Source organism: Dipteris shenzhenensis, chromosome 29 (assembly GCF_047967505.1).
Source record: "Dipteris shenzhenensis isolate YYH24624 ecotype China chromosome 29, Dip_SZ_1.0, whole genome shotgun sequence".
Lineage (NCBI taxonomy): Eukaryota > Viridiplantae > Streptophyta > Polypodiopsida > Gleicheniales > Dipteridaceae > Dipteris > Dipteris shenzhenensis.
The window spans coordinates 16545450-16558068 of NC_141624.1; the positions used below are offsets into that span (position 1 = coordinate 16545450).

The 12619-nt window shown below is 42.6% G+C and overlaps 1 protein-coding gene across 1 annotated transcript in view; it reads right to left on the minus strand.

The window, feature by feature from the left end:
- LOC147882502 (uncharacterized) overlaps positions 1-12619 on the minus strand; it is a 206437-nt gene that overhangs the window by 53974 nt on the left and 139844 nt on the right. The window contains exons 13-14 of the mRNA XM_087400899.1: positions 2175-2426; positions 1865-2005 (exon numbers count right to left, since the gene is read on the minus strand). Coding sequence (XP_087257025.1) covers positions 1865-2005; positions 2175-2426 — 393 coding nt within the window. The remainder of the gene's footprint in view (positions 1-1864; positions 2006-2174; positions 2427-12619) is intronic.

Consider the following 12619-nt stretch of genomic DNA (forward strand, 5'->3'; position numbering starts at 1 on the left):
GGGCGGGCTGAGAGGTGAGGGGGCGGGCTGAGAGGGAGAGAATAGAATAGAATAGAATGTTGTATTATCATCCTCTGGGGGCCGAAAAACGACCCATGGGACCTCATCTGATCAGAGAAGATACAAAAAAGAAAGTCTCTGTCCTCCAAAGAGGAAGGGGTGATAAAGTAACACAGTATCACTGCTTTATAGCCTACGACATCGTGCATTGTTCTCTGTGCTTAAGAATCCTACCAATATATGTGCTCAAGATAGGAGGATGTACATGCGTGAGTAGGCTCACAAGATTTGAGTGCCTCTCTACGACATTCTGAAAATCTTTCCTTATGTGGGCATACTGTGGGCATGTCAATAAAACATGTGCTTCTGTCTCCACGTCCTACAAATCACACATTTGGCAAATTCGTCGATCTCTTGAAGTATCTCCCTAGGCTCCTCTCTCCACCTCTAGCATATGAGAACGGGTACACATACTTGCAATATTACGCCTGACATTAATAGGTATGGGCATGCTTATGTATCTTTGAACATTGTCCTTTGCTTGAGCATATGTGCTCCAATAGCTGGGACTAATATGTTGGCAATAGTATTCAAACTTAGCTCTTTTCTTAGCTGATTGCCATTTGTGATGCAATGCTTCAAGGAGCGCTTTTTGCAATGCCTCCTCATCCATTTTGTCTGAGGGGCTATCTAAATATGAGGCAACTTCCCACCCTTGGAACCAGCCATGAATATCTAGCCACCATCCTGAGGATATCATCTTACTCTTATTTGTTTTTTGAAGTCTTCTACTTGTTTCCCATGCCTTTCTTGGTAGTCTATGTATGTCCATGGCCTTGACCTTCTTGATGTATTTGAAAACTCTTTCCAATGCCCTTATTTCAATTGGTTTGGTGCCAGTCTCTAGAAGCATGATTGAGTAGGGTGTGGTAATTTTGATTCCCAAGTGCCTTCTGATGAATGATTTTTGCATCTTCTCAATATCATCCCATTTTGATGCTGAGATACTTCCTCCCCAAACTTCCACCCCATATAACACTGTCTGTACAACATATGCATCAAAAAGGATTTGTCTAATACCCCATCTTATAGTGTCACTATTCCTGCAATCATGCTCAAACTGATAGTACTTACCCCACCCTGCATCAATCCTTCTTTGAACACAATCACTCCACCTGTGATTTGCTGGTATATCCACCCCTAGGTATTTGAAAGTTTGCACTCTTTCAATTTGCTGGCCATTGTACATAATATTTGGTGTGTTTGCTGGCTGTACTGTTTTGACTATCATCATCTTTTTCTTTGGAGAGAAGGGGGAGGAAGGGAGAGGCTGAGGACGGGGGAGGGGGAGCGGATGAGGCCAAGGGAGGGGGCTGAGGGAGGGGCTGAAGGAGAGGGGGCAGCAAGGGAGCGGGGAGGAGCAGCAGCTCGATGGCATCCTATCTTGAACTTGACTGCTCTTAGAAAAATGTATTCTTGGTTTTAAAGATGCATTTCCATGCAAATCTGGGATATTTGCTCTGGCAGCACAATGATTACTTTATACAAGTAGACGACTTTGATTTTTTCCAGAAGGAGATGCTTGTTGATAGCAATAGTTTGACCGAGACTGAAAGTGGGAAATGAAACTATTTTCCATGAGGATGATTCCAAATTTCTATCTTGCAAAGTCCCTAGTGAAGTCCGATATCAGTACAAAAATGAGATACTACAAACTGATATTAATATTTGGACTTTCAAAGCTATGACAGCTGTGGACATTATATCAATCATACCAAAAAAGAAAGGCAGTAAAATGAAACAAACACACAAAAATTAAGAAACTGAGTAACCTTGATAGCTTTAATTTAAGGCTGCAAATGACCTTTGAATATGAGTCTATTTGATTTGACTTGTCTTCAATTTGGGCATGTAGATCTTTCATAGTATTTTCTAATTTCTCAATTTTCATAGCATGTTGAACCTCACCAACCGTATCCTCTGCATTTTGTAGTTGAAGTTTCTTCTGCAAAGCTCACAAGACAGATTTCTCCAGCTTCATGAATTGACATTGTGTAACATTGCGGAACTATCTGAGCAAGAGACTAAAACATTATAAGGTAGTAAAACATATGGTGTTTTTCTCCCAGTGTTATCTGTGAAATTTGTTTAGAAACCTTAAGTTGAGATAAAACCTGCAGCCTAATAGCTTCAAGTTCAAGTTCTTCTATGTGAAGATGTTGATGCTCAAGCTCTGCCCTCATTGAGCTCTCAATAACAGAAGTGTCTTCCAGGGACCGATGCAAATCTTCTTCTTGCTTCTCCTTCTCAAAAATGGCAATTTTCAAATGTGCTATCTCAGAAGACATAATATGCAAGCGATCAATGAGTTGAAGGTTTTCCACATCAACCGCAGTAGTTTGATGCTTTTGCTCTTCGTATTGTGCCTTCAAGATAGTGCAACAAAGAGAAACAGCAATCAATATGCTTGAACCTAGACCCGTATGGTTGATAGCTCCATGATTTTACCTATTACACTGCTTGTGAGTCTTTTTGCACTTGATATACACTCAAACAAATTTTGCATCTCAAAGTTTTTCACACAAAAAAGAGAAACGGATGTTACCAAAACTTAAATGAGCAAGCTATGTCTGTAATATATTAAAATCATCCATTTCAACACTAGATTTTTACTTTTCCTAATATATTAAAATCATCCATTTCAACACTAGATTTTTACTTTTCCAATCCATTCAAAATTACTTATGTGAAGATTGTTTATGAGAATCTTTCCTCTAAGTGCATTAGCACTTCCATATTATCTTACTGCATGGTAATCAATTCAACGTAATTTTCAAGAATAAGTCCTACTCAGGTCTTAAATTGACCATCAAGCAGAAAATCAGGCAGGAACACATACATCAGCTATTGATGGTGAAGACACATTCTTCACTCTCAAAGCGTTGGTCTGGTTGGTACGCAAAGATTTTGGAGCAGAAACACATTTAGGGTTTGAATTTAGCAATCGCAACTCTTGTAACGAATCAAACCAGGGAGACTAGCATTGAAGTTTGTATTGCAATTCAAATAGGAATGACACCACTAGCAGCCCTTTACAAAGAAGATCTGTTTCATCACTGGAAATATCACCATAGTATCTCAACTTGAGGCGAAATGAAAGACGGACAAGAAAACACCTCATTTGGAAGGAGATGTGAGGACAGTTGTGATCAACACACAAACAGAAGCGGAGAGAGGACCTCTAGAGGCCCAAAGTGGAAGCTGGGAGGGGATCACTGGTGGCCCCTCTTGTATATCTCAATTGGATGGGAATCACTGGAATAGCATTATGGCTGCTATAGTAGATGGATCAGGTTATGGCTACTCTGTAGACCGGTTCCTGTGATTGATGAATCATATCTCAACTGCCTGCATTTTTATCTAAGTGTGTTCTATGTGCCTTTGATGTAGGGTTACAGAATCCCAGTTTATGCACTGGCCTATTACCATGCATTGGAATGCAGCTAAGTCGTCCACCAATTTGTGCAAGCCACTCTCGTTGTTTTTTGCATCATGGTAGTGATGGTGACCTTGAGATTTGTTAGGTCATAGACCATATTTCACCAGGCAGGCTGGGCAAGAGGCATTGTTGGCAGGTGTTTCATGTCTGGATTTTGTCTATCGCTTGGACTAACATGCATTTCACAGCTCACAATAATTAACAAGGTTCTTGCTTCAGAGCATCAAGAGCTCTCTTGAGATTGATACCTTGTGTCCTTGCCATGAAACCATTAAATCTGAGGGCCACTGCATCATTTCGACAAAGAATAAACTGGCCAACCATAAGGTGGTAGAATGAGGCACATTCTCATCAGCTATACACGCCTTGACAACCAAGTTTTCCCTTACATGTGGATCACCCAAATCCGAGTGGCATCCTCAGACTCCAATTCCATGGCTTGCTTCCATGATCATGGAACCTAATCCTTCTTTTATGTCTAAGAAGCCACCAGGGCATCCATTATGTGGTCATCAATGCATCATAGACCTCAGTATCAACATACATGCGGGTTCCCTGCTGGTCCTCCTCGAAATAAGGAGCAGCAGAGGTTCCCGATGCAGTTTCGTGCTAGTGCATTCTAATTCAGTACATTGTGTTAGTGCCACCATTTATCTCTTTTCTTGACAGGTAATATGTTGTAATTATCCAAGCTGTTGACAATTAGAACTAAGACATGGCCAAAACTTCAGAGAATGGGAGACAATAAAGGTGTGGGAGCCAGGCCCTTTCCTTCATTTCATAGATGGTGGTATAATATGCAATTATAAACCACCAGAATGGCTATTTGTTTAACCCTTTGTACAAGGTAATCCCCCACAGAGCAACCAGCCAGGGGGATATCCTTGTATTTTTATATTGTACCCTTCTTTGGGGAGTTGCATTTTTCCTGGTCTCCATGTTACCAAGGAGTTTATTAATAGAAGGCTCTTTTCTCTGAAAAAATGAAAAGTGACGGCAGTGGGTCAATCTGTGGTTGTGCCAGTATCGAAATGGGGGCATGTTAAAGGATACATAGGCAATGGCAAACAGAAAAGAAAGGTGTAATGTTAAATACCTTAATTCAGGCTCAACACTAAATTCACAGCTGCTCATACATTTTCTTGAATTCCTCTGATCATACCAACTCCGTTCAAGTCAGAATAAAAGCAGGAGCAAAACCCTGAAATTGGAAGCTTTTGCACAATGCTAAGGCATTTGACTAGTAGAATTCTACTGGATGGATCTAGAAATTGTGAGGAAATTAGCAAAACATTAAGGACAATATAAAAGAGAAAGTTGCCAATAAAGGCAAGAAGAAAAGGGCTGTCATGGAGTGCTTGCTCTGAGCAGAGCTGTAGTAAAGAAATGGAAAAGTAGCAGTATGCACCTGAAGAAATGTCAATAAGATAGAAAGTATACAAAGCAAGGTTTGAAAAGTACAAAAGGATCAGTCTCTTATAAAAAACATCAATTCTAGAGTTTCCAAGGGTGACTTAAGGTCGAATGGAACCAAATTGACTGAAATTTTCAATCACGAAAAATGATCAAATAATGGATAGTCAAATGATACTAAAGATCTAACTGTAGAGCATTAGAATAGCAGGAGGCACAGTTGTCTCACTTGTATATGAGTTTTGTAAAGAATCGTTAGTGAAAATACAATGCCAATCTTACAAAGGGAGATAAACAAGAGGGAAAACATTACAGACTATGAAATTGGTGAAATCTCTCTGGATCAAAATATGGATGACAAAATGTCTCACTCTCAAGTACGTTCCAGGTCAAAAAATTTAACAGTGGGTCACATCGCAACGATAAGAGGTATCTTACAAAGCACCTAAGGTATGTGAGATGCTCTGCCTTGATTTCTTATAGACTTCATGAAATGGCAGCAACCTTACAAACTTGCATAAAAATGCAATGAGAGACTTGGCAAACCCCGTGTAAATGGATCAACTTTGGATAAACAAAAAAATTCAACATGGCATAATGCTGTAATAGGGGTGCTACTATCTCAACACTTATTGGACTATTTTTGCAACTATGTAACTAGTGTAGAAAGACATAGAATAACTTTGTAACTATGTAAATATGCTTGTAGCTTATTCATCATGGAGTAGAAAGAACCAAGGGGAAGATCATAGGTACAAGAACCAAAAATGTATTGTTGTTGAGACAAACTAGGACTTACAAATCTGTTTATTTAATTAAGGCTAGGTTTTGAACGGTGACTATAAAAGGAATTGTGTAGAGAGAAGAGAGTTCAATGGGATTAAAACCCCTCATTGCTCCGCAACATAAATACAAAAAGATCCATCTGTGGGATTGGAAGAGGAGTAAGTACCTCTTCACAGCTTTGCTGCAACCAGTACTCCTCTATGGCAATCTGTTGAGGCTGAGACTGGCCCAAGAATCAAAAAAGAGTTAGAAACAGTGCAAAAAAGGCTTCTAGTAGAGGAAGTGGGGATGAAGTCCCAAACTACTTACACATCCTGCTGGTCCATATAAGCATGCTACCTTTACGGGTGGATCTCTTTGCCAATTCATTATCACCACAATAACAAAATCAAGCAAACGGACAGCAATAGACTTTCTTTAGAGCTATGCTAGCCACTAAGGTAAAAGATTTAGAAGATTGATTGGCTTGAAAACTGGTGAGTATATGAAAATGATCTCCAATAAGTATGATGCGAGTGAAAGAGTTGGTTGTACAAACTATGGCAACAGTGAGAAGCAACAATGCATTCCACACATGAGATGACTGCTAAGTGAGTCAAAAGTAATCTAAAGGTAGTGTTGCCAAAAACAAGGGCGCATTTAAAAATCTCAAGGGAGAGTTTAGAAGGCATTGGACAGGGAAGATGCAAAATAAGAAACACAAAAGAGCTCGAAAATGAGGCTCACCATTCACATGTCCTTTACTATCACACATATATATACATAGATGGATTCACAAAATAGATAGGATGGGCTCAAACCAGTTTGTCAATCTCCTTAGAGAAGCCCACTAGACAGGTTCAAAGCTACCTCAAGTTATGTTTGGAGAGCTAGACTCACATTTTGATTTGTAAAAACAAAATGAATTACTTTAATTACAAATGTATAAAAAGAGGTACTTCCAAAATGGATAGGTCACTATTGTGAGCTGTCTAGATGCCCAGGTTCACCTATCCCATGGTTTTTCAATATGGTAGGTTAGATCTGTAGCTGAACACCTATAGCTAGAGAGGACCCTGGGTTAAGGGAGCCCCAAGAGATGAGGCTATAGCTAACGGTGGCAAGCCCTAAGACAAAATTTAAAGTATCATTTCAAATATAAGCTGAATTAATTAGAAGCATGCATCTATACAGCCAAGCTTGGAGCTATATACAAGGCGGGGCTATACAAAAACTCGTATATAGGTATACACGAGTGGGGAGCTATATACAAGTTTGGACCATAGAAAAACTAAGAAATTGTCATTCCCAGTGTTATCTGAAAATTTATTTTGTTGCTATTAGAGGCACTTAGCGGGTTTTAGTGACTTGTATAGAAGGCTGCGTTGGGGTTGTATTGTAACTATGGAGTCCAGAGGGAGGTGGGGTGTTAAAAGCGCTTTCACATGGGGTTTGTCTCATGTCAATCGGGTCCCCGTAACCTAAGATATGCAATTAAATGAGATAGTGTAGGGTCATGTACCCATAGGGGGATTTAGAGTGGTTTGATTTATGACTGTGAGACTTGGTGTAAAGAGGCTGGACAGATTTCCATCGCAGGAGCATCGCTGATTTTCTACCTTGTGAAATGGAAATAGAAATATCAATTGCAATTTGGAGTGTCGGTGTTCTGGCGCTAGGAGTTGATTTTGGGAGTCAAGAGATCCACAAGGAGATGGTTCGTTGTGTGTGTTTTGTAATCATCTTGGTGTGCATATAATAGTAAGGCCACCGTGAGTTTTGGGCGTAGGTCTGGCGTCACGTTGATCAGCATGAGGGCAACACCATTTATCTGGAAGCTGTTCTTTGCATCAGGACCCTCCTATGCTGTGTACCAGTCAGCTCCACCCACATCTTATCCCGCATATTTAGCTTTCTTTATGTGCTCTTCCATGGACTTTGAATTTGAAATCCCAGCACTCACACAGGAGACAGTCAGGGTAATTAATGAAGGTCAACAACGTCGGTTAAAATCAACGCTTTGTTGATTGTTTGATTATGCTTGGCATGCCAAATGTGCATCTTTGACCACTGAGCTGAGTGCTTTGGAAGGGACTTTTGGTGCAGGCTTGTTTCTGAGAAGGTAGAGAACATGCTGGGGTACTGTTCCGTATAGATATGGTTGTTGCCTGACAGGTTTTGTACTGTTTTAGGGGCTAATGCAAAGTGGGACTGTTGACAGTGGACCACATGTTGGTACAATGAGTTTGACTAGAGGTTAAGAAGGATGGGGAGGACTTCTGACACCTATCATTGCTTGGAGCTGTTGATTATATAGCTGGGTGTGGCTAGACTAAGGTCAAAATGGTGGAACTACCCATTTTCCAGGGTAGAGAGGGAGAGGATGTTGAGGCTTATCTCAGGAGTTTTGTGAGAGCCAGTCGTATCTCTAGTTGGTCAGAAGCTTCGTGGGCTCAATTCCTTTCTGACTTCTTGGAAGGGATGGCATTATCTTGGTATAGGACACTCTCAAAAGGAGTAAAGAATGATTGGGAGGCTGTTACTGATGGTTTAAAGAAGCGGTTTGGGGCAGAGGAGTCCCCAAATGTTTTGCTCATTCAGCTGGATCAGTTATGCCGAGTAGTGGGGGAGTCAGTTAAGAGCTTTGAGGTGCGTTTTGAATCAGTGTGGAGCAAGTACGAAGCAGCTGTCGCAAGGGCTAAGCTGCAAAGGCAGGAGCAAGCCATGGACAGAGGCTGAAGGTGAGTTGATGAAATCACCTGTACTTGTGTCCACTACTAGACTGGAGCAGTTGAAGTTTACCCCAGCTGAGACGAAAGCTTCAAGGGAAGGAGCGCCAAGATTATGCTGGCGCTTTACAGGTGGCCCTAGCCAAAGAGAAGGAGGAGTTGGAAGCAGAGCCAATTATACCTACACCTTTGAATTCAGTGGAAGCGGGTACATCTTTTGCACTGAATAACACATCTACTATGCCATCCACTAGCTCCAACCAGTTGGAGACGAATATAGAGAGAAGATGGCTGAGTTCAATGAGTTGAAGTTACATTTGGTGCAGGCCCCATTAGCTAATGCACCTAGGATAGAACCAAGAAGTCTACGTGACCGTGGCAATGTTATCTGCTTCGAATGCCATTAAAAAAGGACGTGAAGTATGATTGCCCGCGTTTGGTAGGAAAGAGAGAAAATGATAAACTTGTCTCTTTGTTGGATGCAGAGCAAGAGACTCCTGAAAAGGGAATTCAGGAGTTAGAGGCATTTGCAGGAAAGCGAGGTCATGGAGATGAGATGAGTAGTGGCACTGCTGAAGGCCATGGAGAAAGGGTGTATGAAAGAAGGAGAAAGAAGAAGTCTTCCAGGTGGAGGATTGGGTGAGCAGAATTCCCGTTGGGTCAAGGAGTGCAGGATTATGATCTCATCACTAACTTGTGTGGCTTGAAGGCAAATATCACCATTCCTCAGCTACTTGCAGTCAGCCCTACTTTGAGACAGCAATTTGAAAGGGCAGGCAGCTCATGTAAATCGAGGAAGAAGAAAAGGTATGGCGGATGCTAAAGATGTAAGCTTTGATTTACGTGATCAGATCCCTATGGTGACAGCCTCCATAAATGGCATACCTATTTAAAATGTGTATATGGATGGTGGGGCTGCCATCAATGGTATTAGTGAACAGAGAATGCAAGGAGTGGGTTTGAAGAGCAATGCTCCTTCTCTATATAAGATAAAATCGGCAAACAACACTAGGGCTAAATCTTCAGGTGCTATTACAGCGGTTCGAGTAGATGTATGGATGCTCGTTTAGTAGCTCCACCCCCACAGCTTGTTTGTACCAGGTTTTTCATAGTCTCATAGACCCATCGGTCTTCCAAAGACTTTAATAAACTTTCTTTCTTTCTCTCTCCACTACCCCCGCCTTTTATAGACTCTCCACCATCGCGTGTGGAGAGGCTGCTACCCCCACTTTCCTAGCTTGATCCATCGCCGCGGTTCATGTGCAAGCTCTCCTACTGCTCCCATAATACTCAAGTACCACTCAGTTGCTCTCCACTTCAGACCGCAATTCTACTCCAGCCCACACTGCTCCCTCGAACCTCTGCCTTGCTGTTCCATTCAATCTGCTACCTGTAGATGTTGCGTCTCTCAGTCGAATCTCATTTCTTGTTGCTTGCTACTTGCTGCATTGTGCCTCATTTCCCTCTTTGTTGCTTGCTGCTCACCCCCCTGCTCCCTCCCACTTGCCTACTTCTCACTGCCTGAATGCCTCCCCACCCGTTTGCACCCTCACACCCGACCTGCTTCCCCTTGGCACTCCCTTCTCAATTCCCCTTTTTGCATTGCACATTGCAGCCCTTGGTCTTCAGAGATGAAGGTGTGAAGGGTAGTGTGTCCTTCCCCTTCCCATAATTTCCCCTATTAGGAGAGACTAATGACCACCCCATCAATGATGCGACAAGCTTTGTGGCTTCCACACTGGGAGTCCCAGAGCTTGGGATTGAGGGCGCCTGGCTCATAGGACAGGACCCCACTTGAGAGCAGTCGCTTATCATGCAATTAGTTTATCTATTTTGGATGAGGACCTCACACCCCTACAGGTAGAGAATAGGCACACCCTGCTACATTAATACCACATAGCCCACAAGGAGGGGACATGGGCTGTGGTTTGAGATAAACGGCTTCTAATAGGCCCTCGATGGTGCCCTTACATAGGGGGACGGCGATTATGAGATCTTGAGCTGCACTGTTTGGAGCTCTACTGATACCTTATGGTCAAATCCAAGAAATTTTTTCGGAGTCTACACGGGACAAGATATAGCTTTCTACATAGAGAACACAGAGCCCCCTTTGCCTATCATTACTGGATAGACATGAGAGACAACATACCCGGACGAGACTCGAGAGACCTGTTGAGTGCCTTGATCGAGAGGAGTGACGATACTATATAGATCATCTCTCACTCATGACACACATTCTAGACTTCTACCGACTCGGATCATATAGATCATATGATACTATATAGATCATCTCTCACTCATGACACACATTCTAGACTTCTACCGACAACCACTCTTGACAAGACCTCTTCATCGCAGTATGCTACTTCCCCCCTAAGACCTCACATTTTCCTAGAGACCTATGCGAAGAGGATGAGAATGCACCATACGCAGCCCTATACCAAACATAATGGATTTCTTGAGCCATAAGGGAACTCCTCCTTACTGGGGACTTCAACGCGAGGACAGGTATGCATTAGGTATCACTTTCAGGCATGCTTTCTTACACATGAGAAAGATACATAATCTTGTCATTTATAATGATCTGGATCAATGGCCTCCCTCGCTTGCTTTCCACACAAGAGAGGCCTCTAGCATAGTTGACTATCTCATGGGATCCCCTGCCTTGGCCTCGCCGCATATCACTCAATCTCGCCACCAGCCCCACCAGCCCCAGGAGCTAATCATCCCTATTACCTCTTTGGTATATCCATCCCCCGCCTCACAAAACATACCACAACGCCACCCACACACTATGTATCATGATGTACACTTAGATCACAGCCTCACCCATGTCTACTCCACACACCTTTCCACTCTACTCACAGATCTCTAGGAGATCCCGCTCTTAGAAAATTGAGCTGCCCTGATCACCCACTCCCTTCATGAGGCTGCCCTACATACATTCACACACAGCACCCACTCAACTTCCCCATCGTCTCTTGGCTCAATTACCCATAATAGCTGGTGAGATGAATGAGAGTAAGGTTCTATGCCATCAACTCACAACAGAGACTAAGCATCACCTTCCTACCGAGTAAAGACGATATGCAATACTCACCACCTGGTCAGCCAGAAGAAGCATGCCTTGTTCACCAAGAGGACGAGGAGTTAATAAACACTTTGTTTAGTAACAACTCTCAAGAATTCTAGAGAAGGTTTTCTCAAGCAATGAGCTTGTAGGATCGATTGAGAGAGAGAGAGAGTGCAAATAGCAAAGCGTCGCACAAGCCTTAGCCGTCACGTCAAACTTGGATAATGTGAAACAAAGTACATAGTACTTGTACCTAGACCTAGGACTAAGTGTCCTATGTGGCAAAAAAGGCACTCAATAAACTAAGTGCCTATACCAATGCCTACAAGGCACATACCAGGGCCTATAAGGCATCACTAGAACTAGGAGAAGATGGCCTACAAACCCCCCTCCATGGTATGGGCTGAAGTATTCTGGAAACGTCTCAGAATACCTGGTATTTTCTGATCATGGTGGCACATGTTCATCCAAAAGGATATAGCCACCTATGAATATACAAGGTATGTTAGATCATGTAACAAAGGGAACCAAGTGTAAAGCCTGTCGAAAGACTTCGAACTTGGGACGAGGAAGTGCCTTTGTAAACATATCTGCTATGTTGTTCTCTATGGGAAGATAGGACAACTCTATGTCACCTGCTGACAACCGCTTCCGAACATAATGATAGTGAACTTCAATATGCTTGGTACGTGCATGAAACACTGGGTCACACGCAATGGCCAAAGCACTCTGGCTGTCAGTGTAGACCATAGTGGAGGATGTCTAGCGAATACCAAGATCTGTAAGTAACTGTCGAAGCCAGACACACTCTACTGTAGTGGTGAAAGCTGCCCTATACTCAGCTTCACAGCTGGATGTGGCAACTATTGGTTGCTTCTTGCTAAGCCAAGAGATACATGAATTTAAGAGGCCACTCACTGGGCGAAGGAGAGTCAGCATGAGATTGCAGTTCTTCTTCTCGACTTTGAGAAGGCTTATGATAGGGTGGACTGGGGTTTCTTGGAGCGCACTATGAGGAGGGTAGGCTTTAGTGATAGATGGATTTCCTGGGTCTCCTCACTTTACTCTCACTCTTCTAGCAGGATGGTGGTCTGTGGAAGCAGAGGACCGCCTTTTCAACTATCCAGATCGGTACGACAG